This window comes from Pongo pygmaeus, chromosome 9 (assembly GCF_028885625.2).
Source record: "Pongo pygmaeus isolate AG05252 chromosome 9, NHGRI_mPonPyg2-v2.0_pri, whole genome shotgun sequence".
NCBI classification, from domain to species: Eukaryota; Metazoa; Chordata; class Mammalia; order Primates; family Hominidae; genus Pongo; species Pongo pygmaeus.
In genome coordinates, this window is record NC_072382.2 from 45,255,920 (window position 1) to 45,277,412 (window position 21,493).

General features: G+C 36.7%; 1 protein-coding gene across 4 annotated transcripts in view; it reads right to left on the reverse strand.

Moving 5' to 3' along the window:
- Positions 1-21,257, reverse strand: part of ANO5 (anoctamin 5) — a 92,027-nt gene extending 70,770 nt beyond the window's left edge. The window contains exons 1-3 of one of the 4 annotated variants that reach the window (XM_054439119.2): positions 20,137-21,257; positions 9,838-9,884; positions 2,375-2,425 (exon numbers count right to left, since the gene is read on the reverse strand). In XM_054439119.2, the coding sequence (XP_054295094.1) occupies positions 2,375-2,425; positions 9,838-9,884; positions 20,137-20,923 (885 nt within the window). In that variant the 5' untranslated portion in view covers positions 20,924-21,257. The remainder of the gene's footprint in view (positions 1-2,374; positions 2,426-9,837; positions 9,885-20,136) is intronic. The other 3 variants (XM_054439121.2, XM_054439120.2, XM_063671064.1) reach the window with 3 other exon arrangements.
- Positions 21,258-21,493: the final 236 nt, after the last annotated feature.

The following is a 21,493-nucleotide window of genomic DNA, read 5'->3' on the forward strand; positions in this document are numbered from 1 at the left end:
GAGCATAATCCCAATCCTTTTGTGTAGGCTGCAAATAGTGACTTTCATCTGAAGAATGCAGTATGGAAAGGGAGAAAAAAAAAACAAAAGAATAACTTTACATTGAATAAATCTGCTAAACATTACTTCAAGCCAGGTAATCAAGGTTAAAACATTAAGGGTGATTAAGTCATGTTGATAGAATATACCCTTGATATGACATGAAGAGAACAACACTTCTATTATTTCCTCCAAAAACACATAATCCAAGTCTAATCATAAAAAAAAAAAATCAGGAAAGTCCCAATTGAAGGGCATTCTACAAAATACCTGACCAGTACTCCTCAAAGCTGTGAAGGATATAAAAATCAAAAGAAGTACATGAAACTGTCACAACCAAGAGGAGCCTGAGGAGACATGACTACTAAGTGCAATGCTGCATCCTCAATGAAATATTGGAATAGGAAAAGGATCTTAGGGGAAAACGAAGGAAATCTGGATAAAGCATGAACTTTATTTGATAATAATGCACCAATATAGGTTCATTAATTGTTACAAATGTACCATACTAATGTAAGATTCTAATAATAGGAGAAAATAAGTGTGGGGTATAAGAAACTCTGTTTAGATTTTATTTATAATAAATAGATTTATAATAAAATCTAAAACTATAATAAAATAAAGTATATTTTTAAAAAGAAGCCTACTGTTTAACAACATACTGTTTAATCAAAGACAATGTCAACATAGTGAATCAAATATCATATATCATTTTAAAGTCACTTAGAATTTAAAAATTAAATTACATGTATTTAACATATTTGAGGAAAGTATCTGCAACTTCTGTCACAGGCAAGGAGATAACAATAAATATATATAAAGAGCTCCAAAAAAATCAAGAGTAAAAAAAAAAACCTGACAGGAAATGGACAAGATATATGAACAGAGTGACATAGCAAAATAAATTTAAATGACCACTCAATGTAGAAAAAGATGAATTTCTCACACATGTTGTGAGAAATGCAATTTTAAATGATACTAAGATACTGTGCCAAGTGAAATAGCTCCCAATAGCCATTATCTATCTCAGTACCATGAGACAGGCAAGAATCTAAAAGCATAACAACACACTGCTGATAGGTTTGGGGGGAAACAGGAACTCTCATAGGTTTGTTACAAACACAAAGGGCAGGGGAATTTGGCAATATATGGGAAAATTACAAATTACTATATATACCTTTGTTCTCTGATAAATGAATTCCATGTAGAAAAATGAAATGACCAAAATATTATAAGACTAATTCCCAAGGGTATTCATTTTAGCAACATTTGTAATAGCATTGGAAAAATAAACCAAACAAAAATGGTAACTATTACACAAAAAGACTGAGAGGACAAAGAAGAAAGATTTCTCTGAAAACACTTTGTTTCATATTTTCAACCTAAGACAGATTTACCTTCAAGCTAATAAAGTCTAATCTTCAGGGCATCTTCCTTGCATCTACCCCTTCCAAGGGTTTAGGAAGGACTCTAGCAATGCGTTCTCGTGGTAAAATATTTTTGTAAATATTTTAAAGGAAAATATTTTTCCATATGTTTCTTAAAGAGTGATATCAAAATTGTATAAGCTTTAGGCTCATCTAAATGTTATTTGATCTGTGGATTTCAACTTTGGAATCATGTAAAAATGCTTTATGTAGTAAAAAAAAAAAAGTAAAAATAAATTAAAAAAGAAAAGAAACCAACAACATTTCAATTGTTTTAATTTGGTCAATATCACAATCCTCATTCCAAAACACTAAAGATTAGTACCCTAGTGAAAAGCAAACTATCACCCTTGCTAAAATTATCAGTATAGGAATATAACTCTATTTCCCCATCTTCCCAAACAGCATTTTTTACTTACGAGGCAACTAATGAAAACTTTCAGGTCCTCTTACCAACCTTTTAATTGATATTTAAGTTTGATTTTTAAATGAATTGTACTTTTTCATGATTATCCCCAGGCATGTACTTCAAGACAAGAAGAGTGATGCAGTGAAGAAAGAATACTGAACTAAGCCTCAAAAACTTGAGTGCTAGTCAAGCATCAACCCCTTAAACATATCAATAACTTTGGTCAAGTCATTACACCTCTTAGAACCTTCATTTCTCATAGAAAAAATAAAATCCAAGCAAAGTGTTATACTCAGTGTGTCATTCTCACTGATACGTCTGATGTGTTTTTCCCCCACCTAAAGAAACTGATTTTTTTTTCTAAAGTAATACATTCTCAAATACCATGTATGAGAGCATGTCAAATAACTGAACTGGAAAAGAGCATCATCATTGCAGACTACAAAAAGATGCCCCATTTGTGTCCATGCGAGAAAGGATAATACTGGTCACTGCTTACCATTGTTTCTTCATTGATGAGAAAGCTGGTCTCTCTGCTGCTCAGGCTCTGCTAACAGTACCGGGGGAAGATATAATGCTATTATTAATAGTGCAGATGGAGCAAAGGGAGCTTTTAAGTTTCAGTAACAAAAACTCTGTAATCTCTATGCAGAAACACTTAATCTGGAACCGCATTAAATCATTTGTAAAACTGTGGGCATATATATGTTTATACATGTGCATGTGTGTTCATGTATGTGTGCTATGTATCTGTAAATGTGCCTGTGGGGCAGGGTGTATTTGTCTGTGCAGTGAGGAAAGAGAGTGAGCTTCAGAGAGAATTAGTATTTGGGAGGTAGCTTTATTAAATCATAAAAAAAATCAGATACAAGAAATGGTTAAGAACTACTACATTACTGAGAAATAACAAGGAGGTCTAATCTTCTTATGATGCTGCATCCTGAAGAGGACCAACAGGAAGGGCAGAATTAATTGGCTATTTTACGCCCTTCAACATTTATTTGAAATCATTAAAGGGAATACCTTGGAAAATACACCATCAGGATTCTTAATAATTTGAATTTATAACCTCTTCAAAAAAAGCCATACATGTATAAAAATACACACAAACCGCTTATAATTAACACAATAGGGATGCCTCCCTCTGTATATGGTGGATTTCCAATTCCTCAGGTTACACAATGGTCCACACACCACAGGACACAGACCTGAGATAACACTCAATGACTTCTCAGCAGTCTCTAGTGACAGGTACAATAGAATACTATGGAGAGACAGCAATCAACAGAAATGATCGGAAATTCATGTCCAGATTGTAATTCACTTACCTTGTTCTTGGAAAAATCACAATCAGTATCTCATGATGCCCAAATAAGCTGGGCAAATCAGTTTTCAAAATAGCAGATAAAATATGCAACAGACATATTTAAAACATACTCAAAGAGCACCTTGGAAATATACCTAATGCTACAAAAGTAAAGTAACAGAATGTGCCACAAAAGCAGTAATTTCTCTGTGTTCTTTAAAAGAAAATGAAAGATAATTTTGAAAATGTACAATTTTCATACTGCTATATTTAATATAAATTACAAGATAATGCAATCGATTGTACTAAAGTAATACTGAAACCGGTGGGAAAAGTTGTGGGAAGACTGAGAATCTGTGAGTAAATACAGGCCTAAAATACAGTTATAATTAGAATCCACTTATATGTGATTATATCTCCTTGTGGACCTTGAATGAATTCCACTAGCTCGTCTAAATACAACAGATAGCAAATGAAGTGAACGAGTATCTTGGTCACTCAATTCTGAAATAGTAGCCTCTAAAAATATACTGTGCAGCTACATTTCTACTAAGACAATAAACAAATTTATTATAGCTTCATTTATATTGACTCCTGATAAGTTTTTCCAGTTATCCTAGAGAAATGTTAGTTGTTTTGCTTACAGAAGGATAGAAGAAAACCATATATTCAAAAGCAAACAGGCTAGTCATTTTACAATCTCTCCCTTTAGGAAAAATCTTTGCTCTGATTTCCAATCAAAAGATGGAGTTATATCTTCACTTTGCAGAATGTAAAACAAAATAACTTAGATTACTTCTTCATTTTGCTGAGTATGTCATTGTCTCATTTCTTACTAAGCTTAGTCTTAGGCAAAACGAGAATCCTTGATGTACTTCTAGACACAATTCTTAAAACAGCATTCTTAAAGAAATATTATACAGTGAATAAGGAGCTTTAGAATCAGATTACCTGTGTTCAGAATCCCAGCTCCAAAACATAGGAGATATAACAATTTATACAGTTTCAGTTTGCCTCATAACCTTTTTCTTCAATTATATAAAACCCATTAAATACATATGTAAAACTGATTACATTTGTAAACTTGAGCAAGTTAACCTCTCCAAACCATAACGTCCATACAGTGAGATTAAATAATACATGGGAAGTTCTCAATAAATGTTGACTTTTTAAAATTAATGTTTGTTACTTTACAGTGATCATATAATAAATATATTAATCATGTCATACATGTTTAATTCACATGCATTTTCTGACTTCCAACAAGACCGTAACAATGTCCAATGATGGACTCATACTAATTGTAATCAGAGGTAAAACTAGAATAGCTTTTTAATATTTAAGCAATCATGAAAGCACAGAAGACCTTTTCAAAGCATAAAATAGTTTTGAAATAATGAACCTACAATTCTTATATATTCTTCTGTCTTGTAAAAGCCTAAAAACATTCATCATATCTATAAATTTGTTACTGGACAAAATCCATTGATTCTAGTCAATTCTGCCTCAATCCAATAGTTGAATGAATATGCTATAATACTTATTTTTTTGAAAATTGCCTGCCTCCTGTCCATAGATGGGGTGAAAAATATTGACTGCAATGTGTAGAGCCTGTTTTTATTGCATTTGAGTGTCAGAAAAAATATAATTTAGCATTGAGGAAAGTGAAATAAGTTGTATTCACTTTTTTTAACTGTTTATTTTGCAATAACTATAGCTTCACAAGAATTTGCCAAAATAATACACACAGATCCCATGTAACCCCTACCCAGTCTCCTCCAGTGGTTATTTACATCTTACATAACCACAGTAAAATATCATAATCAGGAAGCTGACATGAGTACAATGTCTCTGTATAGTTGGAGGTCATTTTGTCACATGTGTACATTTGGGTACGAGCCAGCCCTGTCAAGGTATAGAGCTATTCCATCCACAAAGATCTTCCTCATGCTACCCTTTTAAATTTATGTCAATTTTCCTTCCCCTCAACATCCATGTCCCCTAGAAATCACTAATTTGTTCTCCATCTGTATACTGTCATTTCAGGAGTGTCATAAAAATGGAATCATAACATATGTGTTCAAGATTCTTTTCCACTTAGCACAATGTCCTGGAGATCTATCCAAGTTGTGTTTAATAATAGTTTGTTCCTTTTTACTGATGGGTAGTTTTACATAATAAGGCTGTGTCACACTTTGTTTAACCATTCACCTGCTGTAGGACACTTAGGTTGTTTCCACTTTCGGCTACTACAAATAAAGCTGCTATGAATATCTGTGTTTAGGTTTTGTGTGTGAATATATGTTTACATCTCTGCCAGATAAATGCCCAAGAGTATGATTACCCAACTGACATGAAAATTATAATTTAGTTTTTTAAGAAACTGCCCAACAGTTTTCCAGAGTGACTGTATCATTTTATATTTCTCCCAGCATTGTGTGAGAGATCTAGTTTCTCTGCATCCTCACCAGTAAGTTGTATTGTCACTATTTTATATTTTAGCTCTTCTAATAGGCATATACTGACATCTCACTTTGATCTTATTTTGCATTTCTTAGTGGCTAGTGATATTGAAGATCTATTCATATGCTTATTTGCCATCATATTTCCTCTTTAGTGAAAGATCTCAATATGTATTTTGCTCACTTTCTAATTGGGCAGTTTTTTTTTTGTAAAATACTTAAATTTTATGGGTTCTTTATAAATCATAGATATAAGCACTTTGTCTGATACAGAATATGCAAATATTTATCCCAGTCTGTAGCCTGTCTGTTCATCATCATAACAGGATCTTTCACAGAACAATAATTCTTACATTTGATAAACTCCAATTTATCAATGCTTTTCATTAATAATGTTTTTGTTTGCAGATATGACATAACTACAAACTCTTCACCAAGACCTAATTTCCAAACAGTTTGATCCATTTTTTCTTCAAAAAATTGTATGGTTTTATGTTTTACATTTAGTTGAATTAATTTTGTTTAAGTTATAAAATTAGGTTAAGTTCATAAGTTTGCCTACAAATATGCAAATGCTCCAGCCTGTTTGTTCCATTGAACTGCTTCTGCACATTTGTCCAAAATCATTTGGCTGTACTTGTGTGAGGCTATTTCTGGGATCTCTATTCTGTTTCATTAATCTACATGCCTATCCTTCTCCAAATATCACACAGTCTTCATTAGACTGCAGCTAAAGAACAAGTCTTAAAATAAGATAGAGGGTTTTCTCCCACTTTCTTCTTTTTTTCACAATCATTTTATCTCTTCTACTTCCTTTGTATTTCCATAAAATTTTCTGAATAATCTTGCCTATGTCTATGAAATGTCACACAGATATTTTAACGTATATACCAATTTGGGTTTCCACATTCTCATTACCAGTATATAGAAATATAACTAATTTCTATATAATTTTCTTATTTTTTACAACCTTCTTAAACTCAGTTCTAGGAAATTTTGTTTTTGTCTTTAATTTTGTAGATTTCTTGGGATTTTCTATGTACATTGTCATGTCACCTGGAAATGGGGAGAATTTTATTTGTCCCTTTCTGATCTGCATACCTTTTATTTTATTTTTTTGTCTTATTGCAAGAACTGTCAGTACTATATTTAATGAGAAGGGTAAGTGAGGACATTCTGATCTTACAAAGAAAGTGTTCAGTCTTTTACTATTAAGTATACTGTTAGTTTAAATGTTGTGTGGATGCTCCTTATCAGGTTAAAGTACTTCCTCTCTATTCTTGGTTTTCTGAGAGTTTGTGTTTATTTTTAATAAATGGAAGTTAAATTTTGACAATATTTTTTCTGATAAAAATCACATGATTTTTATTCTTAAGCCTTTGGTGAAGTATACCAATTGTTTTTCAAAAAATTAATGGAGACCAGGCACAGTAGCTCACGCCTGTAATCTCAGCACCTAGGGAGGCCAAGGCAGGCGCATCACTTGAGGTCAGGAGTTCGAGACCAGCCTGACCAACATGGTGAAGCCCCCATCTCTACCAAAATTATAAATATTAGCCGGGTGTGATGGCATACACCTGTAGTTCCAGCTACTCAGGAGAGGAAGGGGAATCACTTAAACCTGGGAGGCGGAGGTTGCAGTGAGCCAAGATCGTGCCACTGCACTCCAGCCTGGGTGACAGAGCAAGACTCTGTCCCTTCCCACACACACACAAAAATGAATGGAGCCTTCCATCAATAGAGTAAACCCTACCTGGCCATGTTGCATAATTATTTTTATATTACTGAATTTTATTTGCTAATATTTTACTAAGGATTTTTGTATCCATGTACATGAGGGACACGACTTGTAGGTTTTTTGTTTTTGTTGTTTTTAAACTGTCTGTCTCTTTTGGTATCAAAGTAATGTAGGGCTCTGACATGAATTGAGAAGCATCTGTTTTTCTTCTATTTTCTGGAAGAGACTGTAAAAAATTAATGTTAATTCTTCTTTAAACATTTGGTAGAATTCTCCAATGAGACCATTTAAGCCTGGAGATGTCTTTTAGGGGAATTTAAAAATTACACATTCAGTTTACTTAGTAGCTACAGGGCTATTCAAATTATTGTTTTAATGTTGAGTGGATTATAGTAGTTTGTGCTTCTTGAAGAATTGGTCCGTTTCATCTTAGTTGTCAAATTTATGTGTAGAGTTGTTAATAGTATTCCTTTATTATCTTTTTGGTATCTACAAATTCCATATTGATATGTCCTGTTTTATTCCTGATATTGGTTATATATGTCCCAGCCCAAACCCTTTTCTGCCAGTCTGGCTAGAGGTTTGTCAATTTTATATATCTTTTCAAAGAAACAGCTTTCGGTTTCGATGATTTTTTCTAATACTTTCTGGTTTTCAATTGCTTTTATTATTATTTCCTTCTTCTACTTGCTTTGGGCTTGTTTTGCTCTACTTTCCTTTATTTATTTATTTATATATTTATTTATTTATTTTATTTTATTTTATTTTATTTTGAGACACCCTGGGCCCAAGAGTCTACAGTTTTAAGAAATTCTTCATATAATTCTTATTCTTATTTGTATATTGATCTGCAGACTACACTATAAGATCACTGTCCTATATGATCTTTGTAGTTCCCTCTGGTTCTTATATTCTGTTTCTCTCAGCATTTAGGTCACTGAACTTTTCTTTGTTAGCTTTTATTTTAAGTCCAGAGATACAAGTGCAGGTTTGTTGCATACATAAACTTATGTCATGTGGGCTTGTTGTACAGATTATTTCATCATCCAGGTATTAAGCCTAATACCCACTGGTTGTTTTTCCTGATCCTCTCCTTCCTCCCACCTTCCATCCTTCAAAAGGCCCCAGTGTGTGATGTTTCCCTCTAAGTATCTGTGTGTTCTGATAATTTATCTCCAACTTATAAGTGAGAACATGGGGTATTTGGTTTTCTGTTCCTATATTAGTTTGCTAAAGGTAATGGGCCTCCAACTCCATCCACGTTTCTGCCAAGGACATGATCTTGTCATTTTTTATGGCTCCATAGTATTTTATGATATATACATATCACATTTTCTTTATCCAATCTATCATTGATGGGCATTTAGGTTGATTCCATGTCTTTGCTATTGTGAATAGTGCTGCAATGAACATATACATGCATGTGTCTTTATAAAAGAATGATTTGTATTCCTTTGGGCATATACCCAGTAATGGGATTGCTGGGTCAAATGGTATTTCTATTTTTAGGTCTTTGATGAATTGCCACACCATCTTCCACAATGCCTGAACTAATGTACACTCCCACCAACAGTGTATAAGCATTCCTTCTTCTCCACAGCCTCACCAGCATCTGTTATTTCTTGATTTTTTAACAATAGCCATTCTGACTAGTGGGTTATTGAACTTTTAAAGGAACCCTGTAACTTCTAGGAATCTTAATGAGCTTATCCAGCCAACTAGCAAATAGCCAACCTATTCTAGAAGGATGTGTTTTCCAAGCAGAAATTTCAGTCATTCCTGGAAATTCTTTTTAAATCCTGTTTATATCTGGCAGGACATCCTGAAACCACTCCAGGACGTCTACCTCTGTGAGAGCTATGCATGTGATTCCTTATCGACTAGAGTCTATCAGAAAAATTATTTCATTGAAATGCCTTTAACATGCTTATATTCAGTATAGAAGCAATATAAATTGTTCGTATGTTTCTTAAAATTTATACAAGAAGGCCTTTGGTTAAAAGAATTCTGTATTTTTACAAGTAGTATTTAATTTATTTATTGTTCTATTTAATGTGTTTATGCAATTCAGGTTGAACTCCAGTATAGTCATAGATAAGCACTAATCATACTAATAACTGTAAAATAATAAGCTATCACAGACTACACTAACATTACATTATAGCAAAATGTTAAGCCAAATACTAGTATCTTGCATATCAATGATCAGCATATCTGAGTTTATTTCGCAGGGAGCCTCAAAACAAATCAAAGATCTATTCGTTCCCTTATAACATCTAGAAAAGATCCAATATTAAATCTGCATGGAACATGGAACTTGCTTTAGCTACTTAAAAAATGAATAAATTAGAGGACATAATAGAATGTATTATAAGTAAATAAGTACAAAGACTTAGCCTTATCTTGATTTTTTATTCTGACTTATAAGGAAGCTAATACATATATATTTAACTTACCTCACTCATTTGGAAAGAGTAGTCTATATGCTTATTGACTTTTTCCCCTAAATTAAATAAGAAAGAGAAAAACATGTTAAATTAGCCAACTGATCAGAATATGTTCAAAAGTCTGTGTAAGGAAAAAATAGGAATTGAATGAATTAAAAAATTCAAAGAAAAAATACTAGAAGAAAAGATACAAGACTATTCAGGAGGTAAATTGTTTGAAACAGACTCCAAAAGAAGTCTTACCTAAAACTGACTGTAATAGGAAAAGCATAAAATACTGATGTGTAAAATACAATCTCAATTACTGAGAAATAAACTCAACTCTGATCAATGTGGTTATCAATCTACAACCACAGAACCACTAAGAGTAAAATACCCAACAGGGTGTCCATTCATATCTTTTAGTTCTCACCATGTGAGATTTAATATTCTCTCAGCTTATTTTCCTGAAATCAAACCAGACAGCTTGTATATAGAACACTACGAGTTTCTACACAGGCCAAAGTACTTTCCCGACATACAGATAGCTCCGTAATGGTAATGCATTTAGTCGTTTGCACTAAAATACATGTTCAAATAAGTTTATGACACTAAAAAAGTTAAATATGGAACTGAAATTCTTATTTTCTAGTGGTTCCAACTTGAAAAAGCCCTAAGATATATTTAAGTCAAAAACTTCCTATGTATTTTTTTTTTGGAGAAAATATCACAATGGGAACCACATAAAATGTTAGCACTTTAAGTTGAAGTTAGTGACTATAATTTTAGAAATAGGATAGAAAAACTAGCACATGAAACTGAACATAGAGCCCAGAATAAGACACTTTATTATATGGAAACTTGATATTGAACCATTGTAGGGGTTGACTAATGTCTCTCCTACACCCAAATTCAGGTCCATCTCAAACCTCAGACTGAAACCTAATTTAGAAATGTAGTCTTTACAGATGTAATTAGTTAATGATCTAGAAATGAAGTTATACTGGATTTAAGGTGGGCCCTAAATCCAATGATGGATGTCCACCTAAGAAAAGAAGAGGGAGCAGAGGCACAGAAGAAGGCAGTGTGAAGATAAAAGCAGAAATCAGAATGATGTGTCTACAAAGCCAAAAAACACCAAGTATTTCAGGTGCTGTAGTCTGAATGTGCTCATGGTGCAGAGCTCTTATGAATGGGATTAGAACCCTTATTAAAGAGATTCCAGAGAGCTGCCTTCCCTTTTCCATCATGTGAAGACACAGTAAGAAGATGTCGTTAATGAGCCAGGAAACAAGCCCTTACCAGACACTGAGTTCAGTACCAGGATCTTAGACTTCACAGCACCCAGAACTGTGAGAAATAAATGCTTATTCTTATAAGTAAAAAATAATAAAATAAAGCAATTGTATAAATCAAAAAAATATTTTAAAAAAATCTACCATTTGTATAGCTTTTTCACAACCCAAGTATGATAGTCCAATTCCTTTTCACAGATCACACAAATCACTCAGTTATTCTCTTAAATAATTAAGCCCATTATATACATAAATTTATACTTGACAGAAATTCAACCATTATAGGTCGGCTAGGGAATAAGGTCCAAAGTTTTCTGCAGAGGAATATTTTGAGTTTTGATCTGTACATTGGTTAAAACAAGGCTGTATGTGAAAATAAACACTGGTTTGTAAGAAAGTTTTATTTTATTTATAATTTTATTTTATTTTAAAAAGCAGATTTATGGTTCATAGCTTTGCTAGTATAAGATGGGATCATTCTTGATATAAGTTTCTTGCCTTTGGCAAACAATAAAACTCTTTAAAATTAACTAAAACCAACCAACTTCTCCAACCTCACCCTTTTGCGCTCTTAAGTCTGGCCCACTAGTCTCCTTTCAGATCCTTATACCTTCTTTCAGTTCCATTCTCCCTCTTTGAGGGGCTTTAACACACAATTATTCCTCTGTAAGGAATTCTCTCTGCTATGGATTGAATGTGTCCCCCAAAGTTTATGTGTTGGAAACAATCTGCAATGCAACCATGTTGAGAGGTAGGACCTTTAAGAGGTGATTAGGTCATGAGTGCTCTGCCTTCATAAATGAATTCGTGCTGTTATCACAGGAATAGATTTGTAATTGCAAGAATGGAATTGTTATGAAAGAAAGCTAGGCCATCTCAGGTGTGCATGCTCTCTCACCAAGTGATGCCTTCCACCATGTTATGACACAGCAAGAAGGGGCTCATCAGACATGGTCCCCAATCTTGGACTTCCCAGCTTCCAGAACATGGACCAAATAAACTTCTATTGTTTATAAATTACCCAGTCTGTAGTATTCTGTTATAACAGCACAAAAGGGAATAACACAGTCTCTCACTCCCCACCTTGCCCTGGGTAATTCTTCACATCCTTCAGATATCAGCTTCAAAGTCACTTTCTCCCCAGGGAAGTCTTCTTTCACGTATCTGGCTAGTTCAAAGCATCTGATATATCTCTACTCGATGGCACTTGTCAGGGTTTCAATTTTACACGAATATATGTGCTTTTTGATTAATATCTTTTTGTCTCCAAAAGAAGATACATTTCTGAAAAGTGAGCACAATTTCTGACTTTGTTCTTTTAGCATACTGATCGGCAAATGAAAGATGGCTGATAAACATTTATTGAAAAATTGAATGAGCAAGCTGACAAGGGAGCCAAGTTTTTCACTGTGGCTGCAAATGAAAAGCCAAAATATAATGATAACTTGCCATGCACCAGGCACTGTGCAAAGAGGTATAACAAATATTTACATGGCATTTCCTTTGTATTACATATTATAAGTAATCTAGCAATGATTTAAAGCATGCACAAGGATGTGCATAGGTTATATGCAAATACTATGCCATTTTATATAAAGGACTTGAGCATCCTTGGATTTTGGTAACAGTGGGGTATCCTGAAACCAATGCCTGTGGACACTGAGAGACAACAGTACTAACACACGTACATAACACACTCATACAACTTCTCCTTCTAGGTGATAATTCAAATCCTATATAAGCAATTTTAAAGTACTGTCTGCCAACCCCCATCAAGATACAATTTATTTTACTTTTTGTATGCGTCAAAGTTATATATTTTATTTTTTATTTAAAGTTTTATAATAATATTAAAACCATATTTGCCTTTTTCATTCTGTTGACGTTTGCACTGATGATGCAAAAACAATGGGATAAAACTGCTGGTGCCATCATATGAATCAAGGCTATGGCACCAGACTATACTAGTAGTCATTATATTCTCCACCATCATGCACTCTCAGTACAAAAAGAAACAACAATGTAGTTTAACTTAAAAATGTCCTTGATAAACAGTAAAGCTTATGAAGTTTATAAAATCTTGACCCTGAACACACAAAATTTTTAATAATCTATAAAGAAACAGAAAGAATGCATGAAGCACTGATGCTGCATTCCAAAGTACCATGGTTGCCTCATGAAAAAGTACTTTACATTGCAAGGTAAAGTAGCCAAATTTTTCATAAAACACCATTTTAGTTGAAAGTATGATGGGAAAACATATAGAGTCATACAGACCTGACTATTTGTCAGATATTATCTCAAACATTAATGACATGAATCTATCACTTCACGGAAAACACCTGATAGTATTTATTGCCAATGATAAAATTTGAGTTGCAAATGAAATAATTTTTGTAAACTTGTGACCATCACTGTGTGCTTTACAGATTCCCAGGGCCTTCCTGATGAGATCAGTGATGACGTTAGCATTACGTTTTGGTATTTTAAAATGAAATATGTCAACATTTGGAAGATCTGTATAACTCAGTAGATAAGCAATACATGATGTTACAAAACCATGCATGAGAAAAAGACACATTTAAAGTGAAGGACAGACCAACAGATTTTAATGCAGCAGTGAAATAAAAGTTCATTTCAATGGTTTCAAATTCTACATTATATCTAACTTTAAAGAACCTATTATTCGTTGAATTTGGGGGCAAATCAGAGAAGAATATCCACAATTATTCAAAAACTCTTTAAAATTATCCTCCCTTTTCAACTATAGATCTCTAAGAGGCCAGATTTTTTTCATACACTTCAACCAAAACACAACACATCACAGCAGAGTGAATGTAAATGCAGATATGAGAATACCTATATTTTATCAGGCCAGAGATCAAAGAGATTTTTTTAAAGTAGAACAATGCACTCTTATCACTAAATTTCCTTTGTTTTAGAAAATATACCTATTTTCATAAAAATATGTTAAGATAAAATAGAAGACTCCTAGGCATGAGAAATTTGAGAAGATGTCATTTAATAAAATAGGAAAGACTGTTAATGGTGGGTGACTAATATAGCAGAGGCTACAGGATACTGACAAATATCTTTCCTCTTCCTCCTCCTTCTTTGCTAATAGAACCCCAATTATAAGGTGTAGTAATGTACTCAAGCAAACAAAATATTTCCTAGCCTCCATTCCAAGAGTATGACATAAATTCAAAGCTCTCAGCTGTCATAAGTAGTATGTCTATCTCATAATGTTTGTGTAAGCACTAAATAGATAATGCATGTACTTGGCATATAGGAGGTAAACGGGTGTTATTCTTGTTGATATTGTTGTTATTATTCTATTCTACTGTTAAGCTTCAAAACTGCTGTAAATTCCTTGGGCTAAGTTTCAGAATGTCAGAATAAAATTGAAATACTCCTTTTGTATTCAGATTTTTGTGTTGCAGGATCTGCTCTTAAAATGTTTTACTCTAAGCAAAACATGAAAACTAACCAACTATAGCTATACCACTTAACTTTCTGAGTGCAGGCTTTCCCATGTAAAAGATACAAATCTAAAGAGAAATGCTTCGAAAAATATTAAACATCATACAGTATTATCATCAATGGGTTTTACCCATGATTACTGCCTAAACATATAGCTCAAAACTCAGTTGATCCTGATCCTGATCATCTCTTGTTAGATCTGTGAATGAAAAGGAGACCAATTTAGCATGGCTTTATACTGAATAGATAAAGAATAAGATTCTAAGAAATACAAGCCTTGTCTCTCAAGATATGATAGTTGACATTGACTTAGAGAGGCCTTTTTTTTTTTTTAAGGACGAAAACAGTCACTATTATGCCAAAGAACAATGCATCAAACAAAATATAGTTCCAATCACTGAACAATCAAGCAACTGCAAACCTTAAGCTAGGTTTAAAGAGTTTTACAATTCTATTTTTACAAAAAGAAAGTTGAAAAACTGCAAACACTAGCCCCTCTTTTTCCTAATTAGTTTCGTTCCATTTAACATAAAACAAGTAGGTGAAAAAATATTTTCAAGCTGCTATTAAAATTTGATGCGATGCATTTATTTGAGAATGTGGAAAAGGGACAATATGAATCCCTGAGATTACCTCCTATTATTACTAGCTCTCCTTTCATACTTTAACCTTTAAAATTACAGCTTTCTTTCTCTAGAACTAACACTGTTTACTTCCCTTTCTAACTCTTGCTTATTTTTCACATTATATCAGCCTAGACCTCCTCCTTTCAGGCCTTGCCTGAAACCTCAACTGTCCCCTGGATTGGCCTCCCACCTGCTCCCATACCACCTTGAATGCAGCCCTCTCTGGATACCTAGCTCAAATACACATCCCTCCACAAGACTGTCAGCTCCAGAGAACCAACAGGGACACATTTTGTCAACAGCATCCTTTTGTGAAACATCGGGACATTCAAGAGGATAGATTTACTTCCACACACACCATGCTCCCTCTCACCCCTGCACACTTACTGCTCGCTAGCTCTCTCACATGCATGCACCGTTGCAATTAGATGTTCACACAGACCATAGACTCAGACACTTTTACACTCCCTCATAGAGTATAAAGATGCCATAACTATGCATAATCACCAAACCTCTGTCAAAACTGAGGCCTGACTGAAGAGGCGGGATTTGAAGCCAACAACTCTGTCAGCTTCTTTCTATTCCTCCAACTTCCATTAAAATGAATGGATAGCACTATACTCTCCCTGAAGGCTAGATTCCAGGGATATGAAAGATTTGGTACCAATCACTGTGGAGAATCATCAAATACGTGCCAAAAGTAAAGCCAGCCTAAAGACTGAGTCTTGAGTTTTCACTGAAAGCACATGACTAAGAATACACACTCCAGCAAATCCACAGCCCAGAAATAGCACTTGTATTTACCAACTGGTCTTCTCAGTTTACACTCTTACTAGCAGTATAAAATAAAATATTTCTAATCAAATGTTAACATTACTAAAGACAGATGGCTTAGTTGGACACAATGCTTAACGTAGCTGTAAAGATGCAAACAACCTAATATTCAACTTTTAGTCTGCCTTTTCCAATGCTAAAGTCTCAAACTGTCTTTTCCAATACCAACTGTATCATAAATCAGCTAAAGCATGAACATTTCTTGAGGCTGTGATGAGCTATGATCACACCACTGCACTCCAGCCTGAGCAACAGAGTAAGACCTCAAAAAAAAAAAAAAAAAAAAAAAAGTTAAATACCAGCAACGACATTTTACTGGCAATGTTTGTTTATGTAACTAATTAAGTGCTCTATTAACTTCTGCCATTAGAATTTCATTTTTAAAATTAGAAGATAGTAGGAAATTAACCAATTGGAAATCACTGATTCCTCATGTGTTTAATTGTGAAAAAAGTAGAGAAGATGTAATAAATCTTAGATCTATTATGTCTAAAAGGCAAAATGTTACATTGTCTCTCTTACAATCAATTTTATAAATTAACTCTCATATTCAATATTTAAAGGTGATTTAGAAAGCACATACAAAATCAAGGCTTACCTATATGGGTAAATTTAGTCTGAAAAGTCTTCTTATATTTTAAAACATAGAAATGAAAGTAGCTACTAAAAATTGATGCTCTGGAACTTGAATTTTTCAGCCTTCTTCAGCCAACACTTTTGTTTTCATAACAGTGTCATTTATTTTATTTTTTATTTATTTTATTTATTTATTTATTTGAGACGGAGTCTCGCTCTGTCACCAGGCTAGAGTGTAGTGGCGCAATCTTGGCTTACTGCAACGTACGCCTCCCAGGTTCAAGGGATTCTCCCACTTCAGCCTCCCTAGTAGCTGGGACTACAGGTGCATGTCACCACACCCAGCTAATTTTTGTATTTTTAGTGGAGACGGGGTTTCACCATGTTGGCCAGGATGGTTTTGATCTCTTGACCTCGGGATCCACCCGCCTCAGCCTCCCACAGTGCTGGGATTACAGGTGTGAGCCAACACACCCAGCCAACAGTGTCATTTAACCTCAAGAGAAAATATATCTGGAAGTAGAGTTCTAAAAATCCACTGGAATGTTCATTAAAAAAAAAAAACTCTCATAACAATGATCTTTTCATATACCCTAGTGCTATGGTTTCAATATCCCTCCAAAACTCATGGTGGAATTTAACTGTCATTGTAATGGTATTAGGAGGTAGAGCCTTGAAGAGGTGATTACGTCATGAGGGCTCCATCCTCATGAATGAATTCATGCCATTCTCATGGAAGTTGGATAGTTACATTAGAATTGGGTGCCTAATGAAAGGATAAGTTTGGACACATTTATCTCTTGGTCTAATGTGCTCTCTTGACCTTCCAACATGTTAAGAGGCAGCACAAAGGTCCTTGTCAGATGCCAATACTAAGCTCTTGGACTTTCCAGACTCCAGAACCAAAAGCGAAATATTTTCTTTATAAATTACCCAGGCTGTGGTATTCCATTGCAGCAATAAAAAAAAGTGGGCTAAGATACCTAATAAGAACACAGGTCTCAATAATGGGCAGTAAAACTAAACCAGCAAAAGAACTGACATGCTAAGAAACATCTAAAAATATACGAGTCATATGAGTGGCCTGAACTATGCTGCTCCTTAGGCCCTGCTCTCATCAATGCCACACTTCCCTGCTGCTTGGCTTCTGGATCTTTGAATATACCTAGATACAGGAATTTGGGCAGAATGCAGTAATTAGTCCCAGCCATCAAATATACGGTATTCCTCATCAATATCTTTTTCTCTCACCTCCACCCTAATCAGAGGCACAATCTGGATCACATGCAAGCATAAATAGATTACAAAGGCCCTTTTTTAAAATGGGGGAGTGTGACTGGGCATTGCGGCTCACATCTGTAATCCCAGCAATTTGAGAGGCCAAGTCAGGTGGATCAGCTGAGCTGCAGAGTTCAAGACCAATTTGGTCAACAGGGTGAAACCCCATCTTCATAAAAAAAATAATAATAATTAGCTGGGGAGGTCGTGGTGCAGCACCTATAGTCCAAGATACTCCAGAGGCTGAGGTGGCAGGATCGCTTGAGCCTGGGAGTCAGAGGTTTCAGTAAGCAGAGATGATGCCCCTGCATTACAGACTGTGCAACAGAGCCAGACCCTGTCTCAAAAAATAAAATAAAATAAAAAATAAGGGGGGTATGCTTCAACTGACACCATCAAGAACATAGAATGATAACACTCAGAATGGGAGGAAATATTTGTAAATCATATATCTAATAAGGGACTTGTATTCAGAATATATAAAGAATTCTTGCAACTCAATAATGAAAAATACAACACAATTTTTGTAAACAGGCAAATGATCTGAATAGACACTTCTCCAAAAACATGAATAACTAATAAGTATATGAATATACTTGCTACATTAGTCACTAGGGAAATAGAATCAAAATCACATTGAGATACCACTTTACAACCACTAGGATGGCTATAATAAAAAAGACAATAACAAGTGTTAGTGAGGATGTACAGAAATTGGAACCCTCATACATTATTGATGGGAAGATAACATGCAGATGCCTGGAAAACAGTTTGGCAGTTTCTTAAAATGTTCAATATAAAGCTACCACATGATCCAGCAATTCCGCTCCTAGATATATACCCGAGGAAAATAAAAACATATATTCATATGAAAACTGATATATCAATGTTCATAGCAGCATTATTCATAGAAGCAAAAAAAAGTGGAAATAACACAAATCCTACCAATTGATGAATGGATAGGTATGCTATATCTCTACAACAGAATAGTATTTGGCAATTAATAAGAATGATGCACTGACAAAAGCTGCAGTATGGATTAACTTCAAAAACATTAATCTACGAGAAAGAAGCCAGTTACAACAGACCACATGTTGTATGATTCTATTTATATGAATGGTCTTGAATAGGCAAATCTATAGAGACAATAAAGAGATTACTTGTAGGAAGTGGGGAGGATGGGAAGTGACTGCCTAAGAGGTTTCTATTTGGGGTGATGAAAGTGTTCTAAAATTAGATTATGATGATAGTTACAAAACTCTGTAAATACACGAAAAAATCCAACTTTACACGTCAAATAGGTGAATTTTACAGTATATAGATTATATCTCCATAAAGCTGCTTTAAAAAGGGAACGAGGAGAATGCAGTAACACACGGTATTTCCCGGTGCCTTTGAAGACTGAATAGTAATGATCAGATCTTTTGTCATTTTGGAAAACTGTTTCCATGTTTAAATCCAACACTAAACAAGACATGATAATAAAGTATCATTGAAGGAACTGGGGTCCTGGATATAGCAGCAAAATAGTATGTGCATTTTAAGGAAAATGCATGTATTAAAATAGGTCCACAGAATACAGGTGGTGTAAAGGCTTTGGCAAACAATGGATAAATATTTCTCAACGGAACTAAAGGGCTTAATGAAAGCTGTTTAAAAGCAACAGCAGCAGCAGCAGCAGCAGCTTTTCCAAGTGCCTATGGCTCTCAGTATCTCAAACTGATAGATTTTAGGATCTGCTACTCCTACAATTAACAAGCATCTCAAAGCATGATAAGTAACGGGCAGAGAGAGTGAGGTAATAAGACTCAAGGACCAGCTCCTTACACGTGGGATAGCTGTCTTGCACTCTATACTGCTGCTTTTTTTGGGAAAGCCTTCGTTTCCATTGGCTGGGTTCGGAGGCCCAAGCACTGCAGCGCTAGCCTAGCAGCCCTGAATTACTCGGCGGTTCCCAGGCCTGCAGGGGAGCAAGGAGGGTGTTCCGGAACCACAGGGGTCACAGGTCGCAGGTCCCTGGCGCGCAGGAGCAGCAGAGAAATCTGTGGGGCCGCACTCACCCCAGGCGGGGGACTCTGCCCCACAGTCCCGGTTTCGCGCTGGGCACGCCACGCAGCGAACCTCCCTAGGACTTAGGCCGCAGGGCCGCCAACGTCCCCCGGGGCCCCTGCGCCGCGGGTGGCGGGGTGCAGGCAGCCAGCCCGGCTCTCCCTTGACGCCTCTTGGCGCGGTCCTACCTTCCTCCGCTAACACTTCGAGGAGATCCGGGTCGCCCATCTTCGCCAGCTGGTTAATGACACTGGTGCAGGAGAGGGGCAGCTGAGACAGGCGTGGAGATCTGAGGCAGGTGCTGAATCTGACTGTGGGCCGCCGGATTTGCTGCTGCCGGACTTCTAAGGGGCTGCTCTTCCTTCTGCAGGCCTCCTTCTCCTCCTCCTCCTCCTCCTCCTCTTTCTCCTTCTCCTCCTCCTCCTCCTCCTCCTCGGACTCCACCGTCTCTGGGCGCCACAGCCAGCCGGCCTTCCTCTCCAGCGGGTACTTCCACTCGACCCGGTCCCCCACAACCTGCTTCGCGCGCTTGGCCCTGCGCTTCCCCACCCTCACCCGGTAGCGCTCCTGGGCGCTCTCCCAGTACTTCTCTAGGCACCTGTCCCTGTGCCTGCTCGGCAGCTGATCCCGCAGCCGCCACTCCTTCCGGTGCTCGTCAGGGTCCTTTCCACTCCTGCCCTCTGGCAGCTTTCCTTTCCCCTTCGCTCCGTCCCTGTTTCCACGCCTCTTTCCCCGCCTCCAGACCGCAAGACCGGCCGGCGCCCCACCCTCGGAGACCGCCATCTCCCCGCCCCCCGGCCCGGCTGGCTCCACGCTGGCCCCCTCCTCTCGGCTCAAGCCGTCCCCAGGTCCCTGCTCTGCCGCCTCCCGCACCTCCTCCGGACCCGCAGCCTCCCGTCCCTCCTCGGGACCCGCGGCCTCCGGTCTCTCCTCAGGACCCGCCGCCCCCCGGCCCTGTTGGCCGGCCTGCTCCATTCTGTACAGGCTTCGCACGTCCTTTTCCACTGGGTCCACCCACGACCAGGAATCCTGTTTCCCCAGGCTGCCGCCTCCCTCCTGTCGGAATCCTCCTCCTCCGATCCCCAAAGGGGGTCCCGATGCTCCCGCAGCCGGTTGGCCGGGTCCTCATCGATCCGCTCCTGCATGCCACTCGGAGAGAACCCCCTCCCAGTTGGGAGTTACTTTTTGTCGCGTGGGGAAAAGTCCCTCTCCCTTAAAGGAACCCCTCCCTATTTAAGGCCGGCTCATGGCTGGAGACTCTAAGGTGCCAGCAGCCCCTTTCCCCATAGCGTCTGGAGCGGGAGTATTAACTTTTCTCCTGGCCCTGCCTGCTTCCTGGGTTCCCAGCAAGATCTCCGCCCTCTACAGGTGGGGGAAGGTCATCCCTTGTGGCCTGAGTTCCAAGTCAGCCTCTGCCCCTTAAGAGTTGGATAGTGTGGGGCAAGTTTCTAAGTCTCAGTTTCCACATATTTAAAGGAGAATGATAATAGTACCCACCTCCTAGGGTGTTGTGAGAAGCACGGTGCACAGTCCTTGGCACAGAAT